Source organism: Scophthalmus maximus, chromosome 9, assembly GCF_022379125.1.
Source record: "Scophthalmus maximus strain ysfricsl-2021 chromosome 9, ASM2237912v1, whole genome shotgun sequence".
NCBI lineage: Eukaryota > Metazoa > Chordata > Actinopteri > Pleuronectiformes > Scophthalmidae > Scophthalmus > Scophthalmus maximus.
In genome coordinates this window covers 14,951,732-14,977,958 of record NC_061523.1, presented here as the reverse complement: position 1 = coordinate 14,977,958, position 26,227 = coordinate 14,951,732, and the positions used below count along the sequence as shown (strand labels likewise).

The 26,227-nt window shown below is 41.9% G+C and overlaps 2 protein-coding genes across 8 annotated transcripts in view; both read right to left on the bottom strand.

Annotated features, from left to right (window-relative positions):
* Nucleotides 1-121: 121 nt before the first annotated feature.
* Nucleotides 122-19,154, bottom strand: pmt (phosphoethanolamine methyltransferase). Of its 4 annotated transcripts, XM_035650088.2 has the most exons (14): nt 18,932-19,154; nt 8,149-8,214; nt 5,793-6,155; nt 4,406-4,577; nt 3,798-3,953; nt 3,115-3,251; nt 2,660-2,811; nt 2,307-2,495; nt 1,504-1,593; nt 1,295-1,384; nt 1,057-1,179; nt 739-870; nt 417-533; nt 122-282 (listed from the first exon to the last, which is right to left on the bottom strand). In XM_035650088.2, exons 3-14 carry the CDS (start codon nt 5,926-5,928, stop codon nt 172-174), a joined length of 1,605 nt encoding a protein of 534 aa, XP_035505981.1. In that variant the 5' UTR covers nt 5,929-6,155; nt 8,149-8,214; nt 18,932-19,154; the 3' UTR covers nt 122-171. The 4 variants fall into 4 exon arrangements, with proteins under 4 accessions (XP_035505981.1, XP_035505983.1, XP_035505982.1 ...); XM_035650090.2 differs by lacking the exon at nt 5,793-6,155; XM_035650089.2 differs by lacking the exons at nt 8,149-8,214; nt 18,932-19,154 and having other exon boundaries at nt 5,793-6,158.
* A 3,498-nt stretch (nt 19,155-22,652) lies between these two features.
* mid2 (midline 2) overlaps nt 22,653-26,227 on the bottom strand; it is a 124,806-nt gene continuing 121,231 nt past the window's right edge. For all 4 annotated transcript variants that reach the window (XM_035648951.2, XM_035648953.2, XM_035648954.2 and 1 more), the window contains one exon: nt 22,653-25,965. In XM_035648951.2, the coding sequence (XP_035504844.2) occupies nt 25,548-25,965 (418 nt within the window). In that variant the 3' untranslated portion in view covers nt 22,653-25,547. The remainder of the gene's footprint in view (nt 25,966-26,227) is intronic.

The following is a 26,227-nucleotide window of genomic DNA, read 5'->3' as shown; positions in this document are numbered from 1 at the left end:
CAGTAAATGGCAGAACAGTCTTTCAAACTAAATGCTTCTGTGACTTTCAGGTTTAAAACACAGAATGTTTTTTTTTTTTTTTAACACGGAGCTTCTCAAAGACAAAAGCAGAGACAATAAGGAAAGAAACCTTCCTTTTATTTTGTTTTATTATCCCCTGCGCTCCATCACTCAATCCCTTGTTGCATTAAAGAGTCCCCAGCGTTGGTCTCCACTGCTAGAACGTCCCAGTTTTTCTCTCCACCCATTCACTATTGCAAAATAGTCCTCTTCAGAGAATTCCTGCACGGGACACAGGCAGGTGTGGTGAGCAGCCATCCAAAAATATTTAGGAGAGAAATTAAGTTCTCATTAAATTGAAGTGAAAAATGAAGTTGTTTTGTGCGATTTCTGCGTGTATGAGCGTGCGTGCTCACCTCAATGAATTCGTCCTTGATGGCCTCTGCTCTCTGCAGCTCTGTCTTTATCACCTGGATGAACTGGTCCGTTCGGTCTTCAGCACGAACATTGCAGAAACCGGCCTCTTGAATGAACTACAGGAGGAGAGGTGGTGAGAAGGCAGGGGAAAGCGCCATCAGCAGGTGAGTGGTAGTTACACATCTACAGCTACACATCTACAGCTACACTGGAGCTTTCTGCACAGACGAAGACTTTTTAGGAGTTACCCAACAGATTGTTTCCAGACATGTCTGTGTGATGTGCACAGGTACAATTTATGCACTCTTCACTACTTTTTACCTTGCCGTACTGCGAAGGTGTATAAAGGACGTAGCCTCTCTGTTTGACGTAGGCCTCGAACACTGGTGTCCAGGGCTTCTCCCCACAGCAGTAGTCACTGATAAGCAACTTGCCTCCTGGCTTTAACCATGACTGGAAACAAACAAACAAAACAAAAAAGTTGCACTGGATAAACGGCAAAAAGGACAAAAATGTTTCTTTCAATTGATTTATATTTGTGTTTTGTAAGGTTCGCCAGATTTCCTCAAAGTTCAAGTTTGGAAATTGCTGAAAAGAAAAATGTAATTGTTACTGTCTAAGGCATGAGAAAATGCTCACGTGGAAGCGTTTGAAGAGGGCCAGTTTGTCGTCTATGTGCAGGATTGTGTCTCGACTGTAGATCACATCGAAGGAACCTTCTGAGAACGCTCTCTTCGTGGCATCAGCCACCTCGAACAGGACCTGATGTAGAGCATATGCCATGACTGCTTCTTTTTTTTTCTTTTTAAAACAAACCACTGATCAAACCATTATCTGTGGAGTTTAAACCAATAGGATAAGGGAAATTAAGATGTACTGATGGCAGCTTCTCGGCGATCGCCCTCTCCATGGCGATGTCCACCATGTTGTCTGACAGGTCCAGCCCAAGCACTTCCACTCCAAAGGTCTGAAACGTGACATTGGCGCCACCATCACTGTGTTGCTTACAGTCATTCTAAGCATCACAGCATCTCTCTATCATCCATATTGGTCTCACCCTGACTATTCCAGATTCCCTGGCTTTACCTTTGCCATGTAGAAGTCTCCTCCACCGATGCCACAGCCAACATCCAGAACCTTCTGTCCAGGCTTCAGGTTAAGCAGGTCCACAAACTCCTATCAGAACAAGTTGCAAACGTTTAAGTTTAATCAAAGCCCCGGAAAATCGACCCATAATACCTCTGTCTTATTCTCTGTCTCAGTATCTGCAAGGAAGGTGATGTGGATGAAGATTTTGACGGGTGCAGGTTTTATTCCATAGTGCTGATTCCAGTATTTGATTGTGGTAATGACTCACATATAAATTCACCAAAGGTTTCTGATATGCAGGAAGTTTTATTAAGCATAAGAAAGAGGTATCGATTGAAAAAGGACAGTTCTGTTTCTGTTGAAGGTCTGTAGCATTTGTTTGACAACAACACTCAAGGGTTTACTGTACAGCCACACTTTTAGACTTTTAAGAACTTTGTTAGTTTTGCGGTTATACTTCATCATAAACTAAAGTTTTGGACAAATTTTAAGCTTGACCATCTTGAAAAATATGGCAACCCAAGGTGGAGCTACGGGAAAAGACTGAGGATCACCAGAGTCAGTAGGGTTCATCCTGTGAGGACAATAATAATCTGCATTCAAGTATTGAAGTATTCCTTCCAGGATCAAAGTCGTGGACTTGGTCAGGACTGAGTGAATTTTTTTGTTATGCTGTTGCTACCATTATTTACACACTTCATTTGCTTGCTGAGATTTTGAAATCTTGTATATGTTCCAAAGAGCAGCTATTGATTCCATCCAGCTAGTTTCTTTTGGTGTCATCTTGACTTATTCCCTACCTTGGTGGTGCTGGGGCCCCCTGTGCTGACGTAACCAGCCCCGAACATCTTCTCGTAGCGCAGGATACCGCGGCTGGTATACTGCTGGTTGTCGAGGAACTGCTGGAAGGTGCAGAATCCGTTCGGGGTGTTTGAGGAGCGGGAAACCTTTTCCAGCAGCCAGCAGATTTGATTGGGATTGTTTTTCATCTGGAATAGGAGGACGAGGAACGTGACATACAGAATGGAAAGAGGGGGAGAAATGAGACAGAGGGGGATAAAGATGGGGTATTGAAATTAGTTAACTTTTATTATCATTCAATTTTATAATTTAAGACTCATTTAAACAATTGGTAAGACTTAAATTACTCTACCTCCACATAGGTCTGAACTTTCTTTTTCATTACAATGTCGAAACCAAACTCGAGTCCCTCATCAGGCCCCTCCACTTGCATCGATGATACCAGGTGGCTGTATTCTGCCTCAGTGCGGTAACAGGTGGGGTTGAAGTCCCTCTTGCTGTCACCTTGGTAGAAAGTTACGAGTTTAAGAATATCCTTCTCTGTGTTGTATTTGCTAAGAAAAGAAGTTGCTGAAAAGTTAGAATAATCATCTGAGAATGAAAGTTCAATGTATGGAGTAAAAAAATTATAATCTGAATTTGGACTGTGAAACTCAATTTTGTCATCACTAAGTTTAAATTTAGGCAAGATGTTTGAATTTTAAATTAATTTTTATATATGATTTTTTATTCGAGATTCAGTTGTTGTGAATGTTTGAATATTTTATATGATGTAGAAATGTAGAAATGTTGACATTAGTTCGGTACCTGACCGGTGGTTGCAGGACTCTCTGAAAAAAAGAAAGCCACCGGGCCGCAGCCAGCCCAACGTCTTCTCTATGAAGCACTTCAGCTCCATGTCACTCAGGTACATCAGCAGCCAGTTGGAGAAGATGAAGTCAATGCTGAGGAGAACATTAATTATTAGCCATATTAGTTTTAATACAATTATATATGTTTTTACATTAACTGTTATTTTTAGTGTTTTATTGAATCTACTAAATTACATCATCGGGTCTAAAAAGACCCGATGATGTAATTTCAATGCTGAGTTAGTCTGATCCGTTTTGAGACCTGGTGGCCACAAGGGGGTGCTAGTCAACTTATGTCTGTTATTCAACCTCCATTGGCATGATTGATGCCTGGTCTCCGATATTTCAACAATCCATATTAATGTGACATAAATCCATCCAATACTTGCTGAGGAATTTCACCCAAAACCAAATGTCAACCTCATGGTGGCTTCATCTCCTGGGATCCATGCATGACTTGCATGAAAAATGTTATGGCAATCCATTGATGAGTTTAATAAATATTTCAGGCAAGACCAAAGTGGTGGACTTGATCAAACAACCAACATATCGAGCGCTCCTACGGCTACAGTACAGCGTCATTGTGGCCAAATATGAGGATAGGAGGTTTTAGTTAGCTACAGATATCTCAAGACGCACCTGTTTTTGGGGAAATCCAGCTTTGTGACGTCAGCTTGGATGAAGGCAGCGTTGTCATGGTGACCATTGTCCTGTCTGTTCCTCTCCACAAAGCTTTCCATGAAGTCCACAGCTGTCACATGGGCAGCCTTAGTCAGCAGGTGGGCGGTGAAACGACTGTCAAGACACGACGGTATTATACCTGTGCAGCTACATTCATAAAGTGCTCTTCAGTCAAAAAACTGAAGATGCTGAACCAAATGAAGCTTTTCTTTATGTTTCCCCACAATATCAACATCTGATCATTATCAAAGAACTGATTCTGAACTGACTTTTTGAATGGTAATAAAGATTTTTCCCGAATTCCAAAACCCCTTTTACACTTTTCTCTCTCACTCTGCTTAAGATGCATAACTGTTGCTATAACAAAAATCAATCACACAAAAAGAAAAACCTGTGCTCATCATTTGCTCTTCCAAAGAACCTTTTTCACTTCTTGCATATAAATCTGGATCTCATCAGTCACTCTCATGTTTTTTGTTACAGGCTCCTGAACTCAATGTAAACCCTGACAACCCCGTTCACACACATCCACTACTGCCCACGGACTAATGCGGCTCTGTGCTCACCCGATGCCAGCTCCCAGCTCCAGTACTCTGCTCCCGGTCAGGCAGGGCAGCACTGAGAGGATCTCGGGCAGCTCCTGTTGAGTCAGCTCCTTTGCACGAGAGTCCAGCATCATCTCCTCCACTGTGGCATCCTTGGAGTGCTCCTTCCAAAACTCCGTCATATTGCAACGAACTGTGGAGCACAAAAGTGTTTTTTTTTGATGAGTTTGGTAAAAAAAGAAAAGAAGCAATCTTGTTTTTTTTTTCTCTTCACAAGAGCAAGTGATCAATTTAGTTTGTATTTTGGTAACAGCGTCCAAGTATTGTCTGTGAATCATCTACTTTGTCCAGAAGTTCGAAAAAACAACAACAAGCTTTCATTAGGTTTATCTTCAAATTCAACACATCTGACTTGCAATGTGACAAAATCCAAACCAGAAGCAGGCGAGCCATGGCACTTTCATTCTTTTGAAAAGTGACATTTTACAGAGATGTGAGTTCATCCATCAAAATAGAGCTAAAACTCTTCAGAGATCATGTCTGCATATAATACGAGGCTATTTAAATTGTCCAAAAAATTTTACAAAAGTAGGGGGAAAGCTGCCTCCCTTAAAATCTTAATAACAAATACTTTTCAACATCAACTTCTAACAAAACCTCAACCTCCCCTCAGCCACATACAGCTTTACCCCTCACAGAGCAGGCGTGGCTATAAACTAGAAATTGGGCACTTTTACGGTCTTTTCTTCCTGTAAAAAGGTGATGAATGTGCCGAGTGGAAAAAAATGTCTTCTCTATAAATCTTGTCAATCCTCTACCTGGATACATGACAAACACGAGGGCGAGTGAAGGTTCACACCGAATCACTGACACATTCCGGCAGTCCAGAGTAAACAGCAGGATTACTGAACGGTTCACACACACAAAAAACAACCCCCACAACGTGGCAGCATCAACGTTGGCATCGTCGGTTGCATCAGCCGGTTTCCAACGTCAAAATAATGATCATCACTATTATTGTTATGAACACTCTCACGAGTGCCCTTGCTCATACCTTTTTCCATGGTGATGGTCTGGTTGATTTGAACTCAGTGTCAAACTGAATCTACAATAGCCATCCACTAAGTGATAAATCTGAATTATGAGCAGGTTACTGGGGGTGACCTCATTAAATAACGCGTGGAGGAGGTGGTCGCCAGGTGGGAAACTGACCAGTGGGCAGCGACCGCGGGGGGGGGGAGGGGGGTGAATAATCATGTCGGTACAAAGGTCTGCAGACGATCAGTGGCACGTTCACGGCCCGGGGTTCCCCTGGCAACGTGCGCGCGCGCGCACTTTGTGTCAGTAGACTTCCGTGGACGAGTCACTGGCACACGTCGATGAGAGAATAGGAGTAAAGTTCACTCACATCTTCTGCCCCGGCCGCTTGTTTCATTTGCGGAGTGGCGTGGTGGCGTGTTTCCCGGTCTCCCCCCTTTTCTCTTTCTGTCCCTCTCGCCCCGGTTGTGCTGACTCGTAGGGGAAAGAACAACAACCCGTGGCATGCGCCGATTGCATCATCGCCCCGTAGCGCCGCCGGAAACAGCCCCTGCGCTGTTTTAGGGTGGACAGCGGCGGGGCGACTGACAGGTGTTGAACCGGAGAGACACTTCCTAGTTCGGTGCGCAACAGTTGTTTCACGAAGCAGTGACGTACAGCAGTGTTTCACGGGCATGTGCCCAGTGGTGCCCAGAGGTGCCCAGAGGTGCTCTGTAACAGTGATCTGTAACACCTGCTGGGAAGAAGAGTCAAAAAAGGACACACTTAGTTATTGACATGGACAGACAGACAGACAGATAGATAGATAGATAGATAGATAGATAGATAATGCATAGATAGATAATGCATAGATAGCTCTGTATGTGATGTGAGTGAGTTTTGGAGGTGAGATTAATTGTTTGGCCCGGATGCATGTAGGTGATGCAGACTGTATGAAGTGGCTTCAGTATTGATCAATGTGTGTGTGTGTGTGTGTGTGTGTGTGTGTGTGTGATTTATTGTCTGTGTTTGACTTTTTGCACAATTCCAACGCACATCCAAAGTTCAATGTGACCAGACTGAACTACTTGGTATGATTAAAAAGATGTCAGGGGTTTTCTGGCACTTTTAGGTTCTGATAATGGTTCAGAAAGTCCCTAAACGTTGTCAAAAACATGTCAAAAGCACATGTTTGGTGTGTTAATGTGAATACAGATAAAACAAGGATATATTCAGGAAAGTGTGATTTGTGCACATATGCAGTGACTGAACTCCGAATTGATTCATGAGTCTGGTTCATGTTGACTTGAGTTAGTCTCTGAAGTGGTAATGTGCATTATTATCACTGTCTATTTCAATTCAATTCAATTCAATTTTATTTGTATAGCGCCAAATCACAACATACACTGTCTCAAGGTACTTTACACAGTAAGGTCAATATTACAATATTACAGAGAAAACCCAACAAACAAATCCCACAATGAGCAAGCACTCCACAACTGTGGAGAGAAAAACTTCTTTTTAACAAGAAGAAATCTCTGGCAGAACAAGACTCAGTTGTGGGCAGTCATCTGTCTCGACCGGTCGTGGTGAGAAGAAAAATTGGGGAGAGTAGAGGTTCTACTAGATCAGTGCAAACAGCCCGAGCCTACTTATTAATACTACAGGACTTTTAACTCGAGGTTATTTGTTTGAATTTGGATTTTTACGGTTGTTTTCTGCTTTGGACAGTAACAACTCAGGAGCTCTGTGGAAAAGTACCTGCTTCTTTACAGGCGTCTTGTTACCGCAGCATCTTTACTATACAGTGACCAAATAATTATACCACCTGGAACCACTAGGGGGCACGAAAAGCTGTCTGTTGCTTCTTTAAAAGTGACAAAAGTGATGATGAAATGTGCTGCTGTGCTTTTAAGCTATCAAGAAAGAAAAAGACAAAATGTCATACTTCACACATTAAATTCCACATCAATAATGAGGTTCAAGACATCTTTTCATGTGGAGTGCCACATGCGTGCTGCCTTTACATTTCCTGCATGAAGGGAGGTGTAATGATAATAATGGTCCACTTATAAATATTCATGAGGGCTTTCATGTGGAGACGGTTTGTTTTGTTTTGTATTGTGTGCCATGCTCCAAAATTAGCAACTTCCCCTGGGACAGAAGTGTACAAACAGGTTCTCCAAAGTGAAGAAGACAGGGAGACTCTTTCACCGCCTGAGTACTGCTACTGTTGTAAAGTAGCTGGAGAAAAAAAAATGTGTTTGTGTAAATATGATATGGGAAATGAAATACATGTTAAATGTGCTCGGTCCCAGGGAGAAAACAACGTAATTGCACTTCACTTGAACTTAAGTGCAGATGAGTTGTCACCGGAGGGGAATATCTTTGCACATGAAAGATTCATCAGGACCACAATCGCAGTTCTTCCAGGTTTGCTTATTCCCACGAGAGAAGGTGGAGTGAAACATCAGCAGAGAGAGTGATCATGCTGTCCATAAAATTTATTTATTTATTGATTTTACTACTGGGGCTGCGTTTATGAATTATAGAATACCAGACAACACAGCGCTGCTCCTAAAATAACACTTTACTCTGTATGATGCATGCTATGCTGCATCCACACAAACTGTCTGTGCGTGTGTGTGCTGTTCTGTCTTCATCCATCATCCCATCCACTCCTTGCCTCTCTCCACCACTCTCTATGTGAATTGCACACAGGGCTATAGGTGACGTGTGATACTGACTCATCTCGGTGTGAACGCTCCGTGACATCCATCCTTCTTCTTCTTTAAGCCCCCAGTTTATCTCACCTGTCAGGGACAAATGCAGACACAAACAAGTTGTCAGTTATCTCTTATGCTTCAAGGAGAATGGCCTCTCAGTAGAAAGCAACAATCATGACAGTTCCCTTCAACATACTGTCCAAGTTCATGAAAGTAAAAGTGAAGGAACCAAGTTTTAGGTCAATTTCTGATCCATTTATGAAACATTTCTCTTTGTTTATTGTTCACTCTTTCACACTCTCCTTCGGAAAGATGTGGTTTGTCTCTGTGCAATATTCCTATCTGTGTGCAATTTTTGTCAGTGCATTTTAGCATCTTGAGACATGACAATGGTGAGGGCACCTGAAAGGTCTCATCAGAGTGGGGTGTCAGGAAGGAGTGACAGTGACTGGATGTGTGTATTTCCCAACTGAAAAGTCTGGCAGGACTGTGTAACATCCCTCGGGAGGCTGGCGTGTTTAGTGAGCATGATTTGATGCATGTAATAAGTCCACCTGTTGTGGCAAATCCTCAGCGGACTAATCCCCTGCTGAGGGACAGTGTGGGACTGGAACATTGTTGGGGAAAGTGATGAGGAACAGTGCAGGCAAACATTGAATATGGGTAGTGCTTATTCATTCCTCAATAACAACTTTCAAGGACTCCTTGAAAAAAAAGAAAGTTTGCCAAAAAAGATACAGATACAGAATTTCTAGGAGAGCATCAGAATATTAAAATATGACCTGGTACCTTTAAAGTAGTAGCATTTCAAAACTGCACTTATACGAAGCAGGGAAACTGGTTTCCCTGGTTTCTCATAATTAATAAAACATAAAATGTGTATTTCCCTCACACCCCATGAGTCTCATATTAGGTACAGTATTTAGGTTTCCGCATAGGCAATGTTGATCCGATGGTATTGCTCTGCAAGGCCCATTAAGTGTAAGTCTTACTCATGGAACTCAGTTTAAGCAACTGCATAATATCAAACATACTCATTCACTCTTCTTATCCAAAACTAGCAAATCCAAAACTGTAAACTTGTCAGAAGCTAGGTTTATTTTTCAGATTTACAGTACCACCATTTCCCCTTGCCACTTTCCCGTCATTGTTCCATCAGTAATGAACCAGCTGTAAAACAATGCACAATCGTGCAAAAGGGCCCCATTTTGATGTACAGTATTTAATTTAACAACAACAACAATAATATCAAATTAGTTTAATACTTCTCCTGAATTTCATGTTGGATAAAAAGGTAGTAATCAAGTTTTTTTTTTTGCTATAATGAGAGCAGTCTTATAGTGTTATTGATACTTCAACTTTTCAATACCTGCATTAAACGCCATCCCTACATATTGTGCACCTTCCAGTACAGTGGGTGGCAGTGTGCTCCTCTGTATCGCTGCTTCATGCAAACTGCCTGGAGAGGAGGGTATGTGCTGCTTTATTACATCTGTCCACTAATTCCAGTGGTTATTTACTGCTTCTGATAAATCTGTTCCCAACCGTGTAGCCTGTCTGACAGAAATCTGTTCCTCTCCCCTTCCTGTCCTCGAGTGCTGTCCTGCTGCCAATACCACCTGCTTTGTCTTCAGAGACCAGTGGACCATGTTTTTTTTTTATTTGCTCGTCCAAAATGAGGTTCGTCTTTGCTCCGACAAGGGAGTTTCACATTTAAATGAAATTCCTTATGTTGAAAACATTCTTCACGTTATTGACTAGGAGCCAGATTCATTTTCTGCAAGCTAGTTAACCTCATTACTGTGGGGGCCAGTATGAGGTCTACATGCACATCAAGGGAGCACGTTTGAAATTTGATGAAATTTAGGCGAAAACAGACTAAGGAATTATGAAGCGCTCATATAAATTAACACACAATAAATATGATAATGAGGATACCGTTGTTGTTAACCGTTCGTGGTGTCACTGCTCTAACTCAGCTCAACTGAAGTCAGTTAATTAATCTGTGATTCTGTAATTTTTAGTTTAAAACGAGCCTGGCCTTTTTTTTCAAGTGTGAACTGTTTTCCACAACTCCTTGTCAGTCCTCTGGCTTTTTTCCTGTCTCTCTTCTTCTCATTATCAGATGACAACCAGATATGGTACTCTTGTCCTGAGGTGCATAAAGGCACAGAGCGCCTGAAGGAACAATAATCAAGCACATCAGCAAATAAGAAAAGAATGTGTTCTTTAAGCAAGTCAGAATGAATTTAAAGCACGAGCCCCCATACTGTCCAACACCTTGCTAATGGTCCATTCACTGTATAAGCTGTATTCACCACTTTGTCAAAGCTATTCATTTTATATTGGTTAACAGGGAAGGATGCTTTGCATGAAGAAGCTTTAGGGAGCAGAAGTTCCCAGAGAAGATAAGGGTGACCTTTGCTTTCAAATAAAACGTGGCACTGGCAGTCTTGCATCATCCCCTCTCCAATGTTACCTTAACACCTGGACACACGCAGCCCTCCACCTTTCTTCTGTACATGTTGTTTTTTGATGTCCTGAAAGCTGGATGACAATTTGAAAATAAAATTGCACCACTTCATAAATGCCAGCTGCATCCAAACGCGCCCAAACACTCAAATTCTGGCTTGGTAATAACCTGCCGTAGGACTTTGGGATCGGTGTTACAGGCCAGTGACACCAGGGCAAAAGTAATTACACAATCTGTTTAGATGTCATCAGCACATAATTTCTGCGGTCGCTCAAACATGAAGGAGACCTTGAGGTGCTTAGTTGTGTGTTTGTGTGCGTGTGCCTTCGTGTGTGTGTTTGTGTGTGTGTGTGTGTGTGTGTGTGTGTGTGTAGGTGTGTGTGTGTGTGTGTGTTCCCCATCAGGTCGGGTGAGCTGCTGTCAAGGTGTGGAAATGTAATAAATAATAAGAGACGCTGGGCTAACCATTATCGATTTCAGATGCCCTTGCAAACAATCAGAGTCAACAACAATCTTTGTGGGAGAGAATGATGAGAGTTAACTAAAGCTTAACAAACTCATGACATATGGAAAAAAAAGTTAGAATTAGACAAAAATCAGCCCAAAAATGCTACATTTACGATTATTTGCCCAGAGAATTACTCACAGGAAGAATCTTTCTGCATGAGGATGATAAAATTGTAGTGGTTTAGCTCTAATTGAGCTATTAATAAGAATATGACTGGTGACTACCAGTTTTTAGCCTTTTGAAGGATGAACCTATAGAAGTATGTCGTATGTGACATCATTCATGTCAGGAATGATGAATTTCACTCATGGCTGTAAATTGAACTGACCAATGTAAAAGTACTACATAAATTTGACCGAGTACAACCACAAACTCAGAAAGTTGTCGTTCTCATAAAAGGTGCGGGTGGAGGATTTGATTAATTTGCCACCTTTGGACCAGCAGGGAACCACAAGCAATCTCTTATTTTATGTGAAAATCAATTTTCAGAGTGATTTCGTGATTTATTAGAATGCAATTTTTTTAATCACATTTTCTCCCATCAGGCTTATGAAGTAGGTTTTTATGGCGATATATAAAGCTGTTGAGAGACTTCTGTCCCAGCGAACTGTAGCTGTCGCAGACTCGGCCAGAAAAGGAGAGAGGAATTAAATTCTCTCTCTCTCTCGTTCCCGGACACACAACCACACACACGCACATACAATTTAATAGCTTTGGTCGTACTTTTAATGGAAATAGACAGCAGTGTAGTCGGTAGATGTATTGTAACAGTGCATAAAGGGCCCATTGGACCAAAATTGAATTTGGGACTGAAGTCTGCCATAATCTCACGAAGGGGGCAGGATAATCAGAGACCACAAACATCTTCAGATCACCAACCGAAGACCTTTTTCGTGGCCAGGCCACTGCACTAAACTGACTCATTAAGCGCTGACTACAGAGTCACTTGAGGGTCAAACTGAATTTCCACGAATCTTACTATTGAAGTGAAAAGGGAGATTTACAGTTCTGCTGTAAGAACAGAATAAAAAAAATAAAAAATCGATGTGCTTCATTGCACTCTACTAACGCAAAGTAATCTTGTTTCGGCCAACACACTGGTTCAGCAGTTCTGAACTCAGTGATATTTCTCTGTAACCTTTTTATGATTCATTCTGGATTAAAAGGCAAAGCCGGGGCACGGAGGTCTGACATTTAAAAGCTGTTGCTGATTTCCAGCAGCCTCTCCCGCTTCTCCGCTCTAACAGGACGAGGCTGAGCTTTTCCTCATGTTTAAACTGACACCTGCCGACTCAGGCTGCGGATAACAGCGCCGTTAACCAGACAGCGAAGCGGAGTAAAGGCTTAACTCGGAGCCTGCACTGAAGCATAAATCAGAAAAACCCAGATAATTCTTTTTTATTTCTCCATCAGTTCAGGGATCAGTACCCTTGGGGTGGTTTTCTGCCCACCACCCCTCCACGTGGGACATCCCTATCATTCAGCATCCTTCTGACCCTGACATTTCAAGCCTCTAATCCCATCGAAGGCCCCCCAAGGTTGGAGATGGCTGTTTTCTGTAAATCAGAGGGAGAAAAAAAGGCTGAGAGAGACAAATAAGACCATAAGAAATGCCAGAGAGATACAGACAGGAAGAAAAGATGGTTAATGAGGAAGAGAGAAAAAGGATGAAAAACAACATCATGTCAAAACAAATCAGGGGGAAAACGCTCCACTCGGATCAAACTCCTACTATAAGGAGGCTTAGGCAGGATTTGAGCTGGAGCGCTGGGTGATCTTAGAAAGTTTAGGAGAACAGCTGCACAGTGCTCTGTGTGCATACACTGTAGGTGCTCCTGTGGGGATCCACGTTTGTCTTTATGTGTGATGGGTTCATCTTTCCTGAAGCACGCACAGTATACTGTTTGTGTATTTTTTCAGGGCAACACAACCCACAGAGCCATTGCGGGACATAAAGAAATCGAAAGTCTACAGTGAAATCATGGATAGAAAGGCATTCTGTAGTCTATCTAGAGGTTGTTTCACAAACCTTCATCGCCGCTGCCCAGGTGATAAATTCCCTCTCCGGCTCTCAAGATGTCCTTTCTATCTAAAGCCCAGCTTGGGGCACATAAAAGCTCTGCGCACAGTTCAGCAGATCGCTGCGAGGTTTGTCTGAATCAGTTTGGCCCCGGCTACGATAAACCGTAATTGGACAGCGCCGTAAAAAGCACTTATCATTGCGTTTCCACAAACATCACACAGCACTGCATCTAAAGTCTTTAACGATAAGGACGTTACACAAACTTTAATATGTAGCTCAGCAACATTGAAAGAGGTTGTTTTTTTCTGTGATTGTTGTAACAGCGATGTGGGAAAAAGGTCCTGACAACAAAACCCGTCTGTGCTTCCACTGCCGCTGTCGGTCATTGATTCAATTACCAAACAGACAAAGATGATGAAGGGGAAAGTGGAGTTCAACAACAGCGGTCATGTTGAAGGAGTGCCGTCATTTAAAATCCACCACTAAAAATCTTTCAAAATGTCCGGTGGCTTAACTTTTCCTCCTCCCCGCGTTGATATGGACAGGAACCCCCCGGGTGTGGGAGTGGAAGTGCATTAATCAGAACAGCCCAAACCGCGATCAAGTGATAAAACAGAGACTCAAGAAGGCAGAGAAGGCAGCACAACACTTCCGCCTGGTGTTCAGTGTCTTGTGAATTTAGTGTCGTTTATGTATCTGGAAATGAATTTGTGGCAGGGAAGAAAACATCGATTCTGTGCACTAAAGACTTGACACACAGGAACTTTTCAAACTGAACAATGCTCGTCTCCGGGGATGGCCTCTTTAGTGCACCAGCGCCGTAAGGTGGACTGTGTTTATAACCCCCAGTGAGTCATGCTGTCTGCCAACATGGAGGGTTTCAAAACCTGATTGCATTTTAACAACCCGAGAGCATAATAATGTGAGAGAAAAGTGGAGCGAGCAACGTGACCTTTGAAGCTCTACCACGGGGTGAACATAACTCAGCTTAATATGGAAGAGAATGGGCCGAGGCGGACATAGGTGAAGATCAGAACAAAATGCATTAAATGAAAAATGTAGGATAAACCGCCTCAAGCACATGACCTCTGACTTTTAATCTGCTGCAGGGGCTGCAAGTGTAGAGCCATTCCTGGTAACAGGCGACCTTCGTTTTGAGAATGACAGCAGTGCGAGATGGACACAGACAGAGGTCAGGCATGAGTCAATGAAGATAATTTGTTATTGTGCATGACTGTGAAATGAAATCCAGGCCTCCCCACCCTGTTCTCCTATCTCTAAATATAACACAGGAGGAATTATTATTAGTGCCTACCGCTCGTGCAACTACAACAAAACTCGACTGTCTAACGATTGTAATCTTGCAATCTTCACACAATGAAGAACAATAAAACAATAGAGGACAAAGTAGGAGTGAAAATACAGAGACGGATCCAAAGCTTACATGATCCTATTTTTTCTACCTTTCAGCCCCGGAAAACATTTTGAATCAACAGCGAGCCTTTATTAATCTCTCTCGCTCGGCTTTTCCTTGGTCTTCACTCGTTCTACACTGCCACTGACTGTTTGTAAGCATCGTCTGCTTTGTAACCTCTTTTTGCGTCACACTATTCTATATTAAACAATAATATGTCCTGAACTGAATTAATCATCAGCGTTGGCTCATTGGTGATGCTGCACGCATCCTCTGGCCTGTGGCAGATTCCTCGGTCCGACAGCAGCGGTTAAAAACAGGCCCTTGCACGATGACACGTGCTGGTCAGAAGGAAGGGGGAGTAAAGGCCCGAGGCACGGACACACAACATATCATGTACACACATTAACACACAAGCGAATACATGGTTTATGGAGGGCATACATAGAAATTATACCACAAATCATGCAAATGACATCAGTAAATACTCAATGTTTGCAGGTTATGATATTTGTTCGACTGCATTAAATAAAAGACTAAAATGGAAGAAAATAATCTATTCTGAACCAGATAAAAGAAACAATTTCATCCGGTTTCTTCTACCTGCTTGCGGACCTCCGCCGATTATTTCAATAAATCCATATTTGAAGCTTTCGGAGCAAAGTAAACAGTAATGCTCTGGGCTACAGTTGCATGGTGTCTGTGTTTGCCAGACTCATTTATCAGACGCATCTTTTTCCCCCTCTTTTTGTGTGTGAACATTTTGCCTCCAGATGGGTCAAAGCCAAAGTTGTTCCATAATGGTGAAATTGCTCACCGTCCATTACATTTGAACGTAGAAAGATGAGCACTTGCAGAAGTGTGGCATTTTCATCTCAGTTTGTGACCAGCTGTGAATATTTGAGTGTTCACAACTTCTAATATTTTCATTTGGTGCACTCTATAAGCTTTGTAACAAGGGCTAATCATATTCTGTCACTGTCTATTTACAATGATGCATGGGAACATATTATGTGTACAAATACTGACTTCATTGTTTTTTTAATATCCCCGACTATCATATTTCAAAAGCACTGTAAATTGCAACCTCCAACTTCTCCGTAAGAAAGTCCGGGGTGTATTTTCTTAACCCATTAACCTGTGAAATTGGCTGTAGGGGATGATGAAGAGCTCCTCTGAGGCACACTCCTCGATGGCTTAACCAAAACCCCTTCTCGGTTGTTTCATCCAAATAGAAGCACTCCATCTTAAGGACAGCTTGGTCAAAAGTGATGCAGCCCACTGACTGGGAGTGTGGGTCACTGATAAGTGTTATAGATACACTTTTTTATGGAAGAGAGGCGTCAAAATGACGCGGAACTGGAATTGTGTACGTGGAATCATTTGATCCCCTTCGTAGTCTGAAAAATAGTGCGGTGTAGGTAATCTCTAAATGTGTGTTATTGGTTGTTTTTGATACTTAGAAGAAGAAAAAGGGTAAATGTACAATCTCACACCACTTTGTTCAGTTTACAGTCTACCATTAAAATCATTTGTCTCTATTTGTCTACTCTTGTGTTTAGCTACTAAAACACAATCTCGAGAACAGTCGGACATTACTTGAGCTACCGTTCATAGTACTTTGGTCATAGTCAGACATAAAGGCGAAAATAATCACTTTCCTTTCTATTCCAGTAATGTGTTCATGTTCATTTCACAACTGAAATATCCCTTTTGTCTGTTGCTATATATCAGCATTTATTTTCCTATCCTCTCTCACACACTCGTAGCTGGACAGGAACACCCAGGGTTAACAGAGCCTGTTGATAAACAGCTTCTTAGTACAGGTTATCTAGGTACAGTGAAGACAGTAACACCAGACGTCATTAGGATGATGTTTTATGGGGCTAAATCTGGTTAGTCTCTCATCGTCTTAATTTAGGCCTAAATGGTGTTTCTTTTATTTCTCCAAAGATTGGGTTGTTTTAGTTCGTCTGATTTGGTCCAAATTTAACCCCCAAAAGTCATTGAAAGTTGACCTGTGTTTATAGAGATATATTTTCAACGACCAGAAAATCATGCCTTTTCACATTTCACTTTTTAACCCCATCTAGACGTGGTTTAGACATAGGCAAAGATGTCAACTAATTTTTGCTATACTACGAATTTCTGCAGTGGCAAGACTTGCCTGTACCTCTTTGTAATGTAGGTAGTTCGCTGGGTATGCTAATGCATTTTTGCAAGAGCATAACGGTCAGGCAAATAGAGAATGTGAACCCGCTAACACCTATCCTGCTCATTGAAATACTAAACTAGTCTCCCAAAATGAATCATCATTTTTTCTGGGACGTTAACAATATCTCTATGAATCAACACTGTCATCTCCATAGGGAAAATATAGAGATCTCTCTGAAGCACCTAAACCTATCGCCTTCTACCAGCAGGTCCATCTGGCCTCCAGGGCTCTCTGAGAACCTACCGGCCCGGTCGATTGATTCCCCCCTCACAGATTAATCTAGATATTGACCGTGTGTGGTGGGAGTGTGTCTGCGGGAGTGAGACGTTGTCTGATAGAAACAGAGCCAGTGGGCTTGGTTATCTACTGCCTGTTTAGATCCTCATTTCCCAGGGTTCATAGCTCTTCTCCATCAGCCCGCAGGCAGGGAGTTTAAACCTTTGCACCTCCCTCCACTGTGGTCCAATTCATCCTCACTTAGGAAAGGTAAGGGCTGCCGCTGTCTGCCTCAACAGGTCCAAAGGAAACTCATTTTTTATGACTTCACTTTGATCTGCACTCGTTTTTCCTCATCTTTGATTTACTATGTGGATTATGTGATGCTGCTTTTTCATGCTTCTTGCATTCGGCAGAAAAAGAAAAAGGAAGCCTCACTCGAAAGAATTTTCCAAAGCAGAGGTTAAATGGGGAAAAATGATGCCACGGGAGGAAAACAACCGTATTCTAAAACAAGTGCAACCCCCCACATCCAAGCAGGCACACGCACCGTCAATTTGAAAGCAGATCAGCCTCTAATTCCGCCTGATTTAAATTAAGTGTCTGTCTTTCTCCAAAGCAGATGGCAAGAAATGAAGCTGGAAATCACCACACTCTGCTCAGGCGTGTGTTCGTGGAGCAGGTCAAGGGCTCATTAACCAGCTGTGCCTTTGTAGCTCTGACAGACCTGAACTGCAATGACACCTCGCTGACAGGCCGTCTAAAGCTGATGACAAAGTCGGCGGCATTATGTGGAGGGAGTAGCATTACTGTGAAGAGAAGTGACACATTTTAACGGCGGGAAGAAGAACATCACGACTCACTGCACAGATACAGTACTACAATAACTTTTTAGCATAAAAAACTCACGTGTCTAAAAGCTGGGAAAGTAATGAAAAACACGAACAGCAGCTGACAGTGGTTGTGTACGGCCTTGCCAATAGTTGTTTGCACAATTCATTACGTTATCGATAAGTTCGGAGAAAATGCTATTTACGCTTAATGCTCTGGAAGCGGGAAAACCGACTCCGCTGGGGACGAGGGCAGCAATCTGCATGCATTTAATGATTCGAGTATTTATGGAGCCATCCAATCCCCTGCATTGAATGAACCATTGGGAAGAACATAATTCTGTGCCACCTCTGACTCTGTCTGCAGCAGCAGCAGTAGCAACAACAATATTTTTTTTTATAAAATGTCCCTTCTTCCTATCGAAATGAAGTATATATATATATATAAAAAAACCAGACAGAATAAAGATCTAGTGAGACAACAAAGGGCTGCAGGGTACATTTGCACATCCTCGCAAAAGATGAGGCGGTGAACCATGTGTTCGGCAGTTATACATCGGCGGCGATGGAGCTGCTATAACCACGGCATATGAGAACAGTGTTGCAGACCGGGGCATCTGACCGCAGTGCAGGGAATCAGCTTGGGTATTGAGGAGTTGTAGCATTTATTCTGCTGACATGCTGGCTCAACTGCACATACAGAGAACATTGCTAGTTCACAACTATACTGCTAATTTCTAACCATCACCCCCCCCCCCCCCCCCCCTCTCTCTCTCTCTCTCGCCCACCCCACATGATTGTATCAGATGGACCACACGTCTCCATTTCCTCCCACTGTACCACCACACAGATGCACGAACAATCGCTATTAAATCTCGGCTGTCAATCTTGACATCTCCTCCTGTTTGTATAGCATCAAATAACTCATTAAAACCAAACTCAACACGTGGACGTACAACAGCGTGATACAAACTGCCTAACATGCCAGAAACAATCTTCAGGAAAAGTTTATTCAACATGTACTTTTTTGTGGGTGTAACGGACACAGATGTTATGCGACAGAAAATGCGTCATCTTATAAGAGGGCTCATAACATTTGATCAGTTTATGCCAGCAGCAACTTACGTTTGTTTTGATGAGATGCTAACACGTGCACCGCTCCAGGCAGGGCTTCTGTGCCATTGTGGCCCTTTCAGAAGATTTGTAGCGCGGCCTGGAACTTCAGTGTCTTTTCCGAGTCTTTGCACAACATGTCCATGATGATAAATCCAACATTGAATGACTTTTATGATCATTTTCATCCCGTTTTTCAGGACGTAACAGGATACTGTTGTTGTTAGCGGACTTCTACCGTTCCTTTTGAATCCACTTGACCAATCAGAGGCTTTGCTAGAGATTTGTACCAATCAGACGCTGTGTTGTCGACTGGTCGAAAAAAACAAAGATTCTACACTGAAAACAGGACCTCTCACTCCTCCTGTTAACTCCTACTACTACTACTACTACTACTACTACTGACACTCTTCTGTGTCACTGCAGACAGGAACTGTTTTGCAGAATGGCACAAGTGACTTTTTGGGTTGAGAAATCAAAGGACTTATTTGTAGGAAAATGTACATAACTTTTCATTTGCATTAGTACGAATGTTTTGGATTGTCTTAAATTTTTGTTGTCTTAAGGCTCGGAAGAACAGCTTTCAAAAGGGAAACATCTTCATCATCGTTGTGTGGTGTTTCATTGTAACAGATTTCTGTGAGATTAAATTTCCGTTTTTTTTTGTCTTTATGGTCATACAACTATTTATACATTCTTGTGACATCACTGTAGCATACATATTCTGATAGCCTAGGTTGTCCTGAAAAAAAAAGACCGAAATTATGAAAAAATGGCTTAGGGTTCCCTAAATAGTTTGCTTGTTTACTTGCCACTGGTATGTCTTCAGGAAGAAACACGATTTTAAGTAATTTGTCTTTAATAATGTGTGCCATAACTGATCTCAGATCGGTGGAAGCTGAGTCAAGGTCAGCTTGACCACCACACTTGTATGTTGGTAGTTAAAGCTACTCACCCATCAGAGATCCTACCTTCTATGATTGCACCTGCAGAAAATAAATGCTGCTCTCCCCTCTGTTGACAAGCCCCGTACTTTGTTAAGAGGACACGAGGACAACCACTGAAATGACAGAAATGATGAGCAGCATTTGCTTGTCGAGAGACAGGTGGGTAATAAATTATTAAATGGATGTAAACAGGAATCATCAGACCCTTTAAGGGAGGAATTGCTGTTCTGACATCAGGTGTTAGGAGAACATTGCTTCCACTTCTGATTATTCTCTTTTCAGCTTGATAAGGTCAAGCACTGCTTTGCTGTCCCTGACGGAACACACCATGTTACAGTTAATGTAATAATTTTTTTCAGGAATGAACATTGTGCAGGGTTTCTAACAAGAAAGTAAATCAACACAATTAATTCCATAAATGCATTTGTATTACTGTGATAAATGCTGCATCTCTTGTTACTGAGGAGTAGCTTATAGACTTTTAGGGACAGGAGACGATTAGGCCTTTGTAAAATTGTATGGTGCGACAGAGCTAATACCTTCCTCTGCCTTTTAGATTCTGGTCTCCATTGCCTCATAAATCAGCAATGACAGTTTGTAACTGGTCAGTTTTGTTTTAAAGACTGCAGTGCTCTGTCTGGGATGTGCCCATAAAGAATATTCTGAACATAGGACAATGAGGACATTTTTTCTTTTTATGTTCTGCAAAAACTCACAACAGCATTTGTAGTTGAACTAGAGTCTTTTTTTTTTGAGACTGGAGGGGAGAACATTACAATAATCTAATGCCTGCTGGTGATAACCGCATGCATTAGTCTTTTACTGGTCTCTGGAGAGTGAAATTAGGTGACCTTGCTGTATTTCAAAAGTTGAATGAGGCAGTTTTTAAGCTGAGATCACACCACGTTTACAAGGCTTATTATTCAAGTATGCTTCTGGCATCCCGGGTGGACAATGTCATGACCCATTTAGATTGTAGCTAATAATAATAATAATACAAATGTGAGTTGATGGAATATGGTTTATTGGACCACACTTGTAAAATGAACCCATCATGTAGACTTTAAATTTGGTATAATTAGAGAGTTGTTGTATGCCACATTAGAGCCTTTGGTGACAAATGACTTAACGCGCAACACAGGGAGTCCTAATAATTCTGCAATTAGAGATGTAATTATGGGTTGCAGCAACAGCATTCTTTCAAGCTGGATAGTAGTGTCAGAGAGCAGAGACAGAGTGAGCATCATACTTAACCACCAGCAAATCCATCACACACGGACAGGCAGATATGCAAGCACTGCCCCGCAGTTTAAAAGTGTGGGCTGAAATGGACAGAGTTAAGGCTTTGAGGCCCACACTCCCATCAATACACACCCAAAGGTCTCCTCCAAGTCGGACTTGCCCGGTAAACCACCAAAGGAACGAACCACCTCAACTGACCCCTTACGATGTCCGGACTCCGCAGCCGCGCAGCCGCCCTACGGAGGAAGCTCATTCCTTTACATGTAGAATGCACTATTTATATTGAATTTTGGCACATACAGTCTTTACTAACTTTAATTAGCAGAATCAGCTTGCACTTTGTTGCTATTTATCTAGCTCAACAATGGCAATGATAAACCCCAAAAGAATTTGCTTCTGTCACAGCAACACCCACCTCCTCAACAGTGAAGTTTTTGCTGAAGGCGACATCAAACCTACCATACTGTACTCTATGAGGAAAGTGTGAAGTTCGGCTGCAATTCTCTGCTGGCAGACGCTGGGAAAATCCATTACTCGAACTCAAAAACTTTTTTGCATCAGCACATTTTCTTGCTCTCAGTCAGATGTTTGCACATACTTGGTCCAAAATATCCCAGGGCATGGGTATGATGTATGTTTGTGATACCATATTGATCCCTGAGGGGTATAATTCATCTTTTCAGCAGCGGAACCGGTGTAGGGTCAGGTACACACAAAAGGGGCCTTGAAGCTGATCATCATATAATTTTTTATCTCTATTCACAGACTTTTATAATGTTCTAAGAGAAAAGTTTAAGAGTTTTAGGATCGAGATTCCCTCAAAAACAGTCCTGTCTCACAAGAAATGTTCTACAAAATAAGTGAACATATTGCACATCATTTCAGGGTGGTGTGTGTGTTTATGTGTGTATGTGTTTGGTTATGTCAAGTTCACAGGCACTGTTGGGACCCATGCACACTGAGTTCGATGTTGTTGTAATGAGGCACTCATGCCCGTGATGACAGCTGGGGGCTAAGAGGGTATAATCTTACTAACCCCTGAGCTTTGGATGACCCGCCAGCCTCAATATGCCTTTTTATTTGTTCCAAGGCCCGGCCCCTTTGGAAGCTTTGACTTGAATTTTAAATTTCTACAGAGCAGGGTTCAGGCGCACAGCGAGAAGTCCAAAACAATGTTTGTGCGTGACCTGCCTCCCAAAAATATATGTATTATGCATCTTCATGGAGTCATGCACCAGGCTGTCAGATTCATGCAAGGAATAGTTCGACATTTTGGGAAACAAACTTATTTGCTTTCTTACTGTTAAAGTACAAATAAGAAGACACATACCACTCACATGTCTGTACAGTAGATATGGAGCTACAACTAGTTACCTAAATTGTGTTGCTCTTCTCATCTCACTCTCTACAAAAAAAGAGAGAGTGTGTATTCCTCCTCCTTCAATGAATTGAGGTCAGGTACAAAACTAATTCGATTTTTTCTTTGATTGCATGTTCTGTAAGCAACAAAACAGAGAAGAAAAAAGAATCTCGACTCCAACACATCTGGGATCAGACTTTTAATTGAACTTAAATTCACATAAATAACATTGGTTCATATATATTTTGTATATTATACAACTTTATATAATATATATTTCCCCTTATGATTTACATTCCTCTCTGGCAGAAATGATATCTATGGAAACACAAAGCCTTGCACGGAAGCAAAGCTGCTCTTTTTGTGCTGTTTATCAAGGTCCAAATGCCAAAAGGAGAGGACTGTGTTTCTCTTGATTTGTAAAAAATAATCTCCCAAGTCACACAAACAGAAAAGCAAAGAGAAGAATCTATTGCATTGTTTCTAGAGTATTACACTTCACTACAGGGAGTGGGTAGCTATTGAAAATCATTCACTGTATATATTTCACTGTATTGAATTGTGACACAAAGAAAGAAAGAGCACTGCAAATGATCTGATATGCATGGCAATGAACATTTCCTTGTAATGTTTTTTTTTGTGTGGGGTGAATAGAGAATATCCTTGACTCCAGATTGGAGGCCTCATCATGAAGATAAGGAAAGAGTTACGAAACTGCAGCAAGGTCACGTAATCATGCAGTGACCCAGTCAAGCACACTTGCACAGATGACTTGAGCTTGTCAGTCCGGATCACAAATCAACACATTGTTTTTTCTGAGCTTATGACTGATATTATTCAACAAGATGGGTGGATGTCTGGGGGCCAGGTAACATCCACTAATCTGCTTGACAGGAAAAAAATATCCCTCCTTTGATACTGGAGCTGCCACTGTGTTACCTTCAACCAGTGGATTATCTCTGTTGCCAGAAGCACTGAGGTGATCGAAACTTCGTTCAAAGAATCACGAGGGATACGTCGCACAGTCGAAAAGGTACACTGGGAGGCCGTGGCCCATCTTCACGTGCTCTGCGTACACTAGCTTGCTTCGACCTGTCAATAAGTAACCACAGTAACTTGCGAATGATTGAAATAAGTGTGTGTTTGCAGGGTATGTCTGTTTTTTTCGCGTCAAGCAAATAAGCCTGTCAATACAAATGTTTCATCGCATTCGACATCAAGGACATACTTGGTGATGCGAAGAGAATGAAAATTGACCATGACGCGTCTAACAAGATGTCACGCGAATCACCTTCCTTTTTTTCAACACAACCTAAACTGTCACTTTATCACAACGCCTCCACACTTTTCCTGCTGCACAACCTCGTAAATCTGCATAAACTGTGATACTTATTTGATTGTCTGAATCATGGCCGCTACCTGAATAGCAAGTCGGAGAGAAACTGCCATTGACACTTTACCCTTCAAATCCAAATAATAAGAAAACAATGGATCCAACTACAGCAGTTCATTGAGTAGGGGTTGGGCGGCAAAAAGAGATTGAGGTCAAATCTGTTGTAAGCAAATGTTCAGATGAATTTATATCTGATGACGACAACGTTTGGTGAAATTGAACGAGCTACTTAAATAACCTAGTGAACCATCGCGGGATCCTAAAATGTATCATGCATTTATCACGACAAGGCCAACATAAATGAAACATGACGTGTGTCGGTGCGTGTGTGTGCATGTGTTAACAAATCACACAGGAAAACACAATCATGCCGTGACATTGCGACAGACAGCAAGTTAAAGTGTTAACCCCCTCCTTCTCTGAAATAGTCGAAAACAGAGTGAACTTCGTTTCATCGTGATAAAAAACGCACAAACAACATCATAATCACTGGTTATTTTCAAAGCACAGAGACTTTACAGCAGACTGTAGTGCTTTGAGTGACCAGATTTGGCATTTGCAACTAACACAAAAAATGGTTTTAGCAGTGTTTTATTGCGATAAACATTTATATGGTTAATATCTGGTAACCATCTTTAATTCATAATCATAAATAATTTTGAAAATATGACTTGATGTCACTTTCTCTCCCCGTTACAACTCCGCCACTCAGCTCCATCTATTTAAATACTCACAGAAGGGAAATAGTGTTAATCAAAAAGTGCATGAATATGTTGAGATTAATAATAAAAGTAAACCATCTTCTAGTCATAAATAACACTTTTTCCTCTAGTATTCAATAAACATCTTATTATACAAGTTGAGTAGTCACATGATGCAAATCTGCCCCCGTGATCTTGTTAATATCTGGGAGCAACGTAAACACTTCCTGAAACTTGGAAAGCTGTTGGGCCAAATCTAGGAGGAAGACCAAGGAGAAGACTTTTGCAACGGCCACTTGCAGCAACTTATGTTTCACCACGTGAACAGTGACACAAAAGAATTGTGATGCACTCTGTTGTAAGGATTAGTCCACGACCTTGTGTATTTGTGTTGGCAAACTTGATGCATCTAACACATTCACATTTAACAGAATAAATGTTTTCAGACATGCGCGTGTTCGTTTTCTGACACACAAACACAATCCTGCAATAAGTGTATATCCCAAAATGTCAAACTATTCCTTAAACAGTAATTTCTGATCAATTAATCAAACCTTAAATTTGAATCTCCATATGTCAGAAATATGTGACCGACATTTAAAATCATATTAATATTTCATTTTTGTCTGCCTCTGCTTTTGCAGTGTTTAAAAAAAAAACAATCTAGGTCTTCTACCTAGGGTCAAATCAAGAGGAAAGTAAATCAAATAGAAAGACAAACCGGAGCTCTCTCAGTGACTCCAAAGCATCAGATCTGTTTTACGTCTCCAAACGATTACAGCCAATAGACCTTGTTCCCGCCTCCTCAATGATTCGCAAAGCATTGGATGGCTACAAACTATCAGGACTGACATTTTTGTGTGCATATTTCCATCACTTTCTAAATCCATAAAAAGTAACCAGTCCACTTGTAATGGAGATTGGAGCAGAACTCAGTCACTTTGTCAAAGTCACCTGGCCTGAGTGGACTCTGCTCGACCTTTTCTCAGTGGCAGGTCTTCATCCCGGTCAAGTATGGCGACTCTTGTCGGCATAGGCCCATCTGCTGCTGCTCCTGCAGATCTGAGGCCACAGCATCAACAAAGTCGGGGACGGGCAGCCCTGAGAGTATCATGACCGACTTGTTCCAGATCATGAAAGTAGGTACGACGGGCAGGAGGAAGGAGATGTCAAAGGTGTGAATGTGCTGGGAGTTCATGGCGTCGTAGAAGGACAGCGAGTTGTTGTCATAGTCTAGCAGAACACCCAGCCGCCTCAACTGCAGGCTTGCCTCCACCAGCATCTCCTTGCCGTCGTGGCGCACCATAAAGTTGTTATTGCAGCGCGAGAACACCCACGAGGAGGAGTTCTTGCCACTCCATTCGTTCTTCGGGGCTGATTTGTAGGCCACGCCAACGGCATACCTGCAGGGAGGGCACATTTTGGAATGCATTTGTGATCTGAAACTAGCTTCCTCCTTAATCACTTCACTTGCACAGCCAAGCTACCTCATGCTGAGGACACAAGATAGGCACGGGCCCTTTGGGTCTTTCCTGCATGAAGAGGTCTACTTCAGAGCCAATTAGTGAAAAGAATATAATTAGGATAAGAGTATACACTATGTGTGGGGAGTGTGTGTCTGCTGTGTGGAAGTGTGTGTTTGCATAACAGCCTCGATATAAACTC

Excerpts from the sequence above, each read along its gene's own strand:
- pmt (XM_035650088.2), bottom strand. The coding sequence starts at position 5,928 with ATGCCACGGGTTGTTGTTCTTTCCCCTACGAGTCAGCACAACCGGGGC. Across the intron at positions 3,954-4,405 it reads GAGCTGGGAGCTGGCATCGG|TCGTTTCACCGCCCACCTGC; the intron begins GTGAGCACAGAG and ends GTGTCTTGACAG. Across the intron at positions 1,594-2,306 it reads GGGGCCCCAGCACCACCAAG|GAGTTTGTGGACCTGCTTAA; the intron begins GTAGGGAATAAG and ends TTGTTCTGATAG.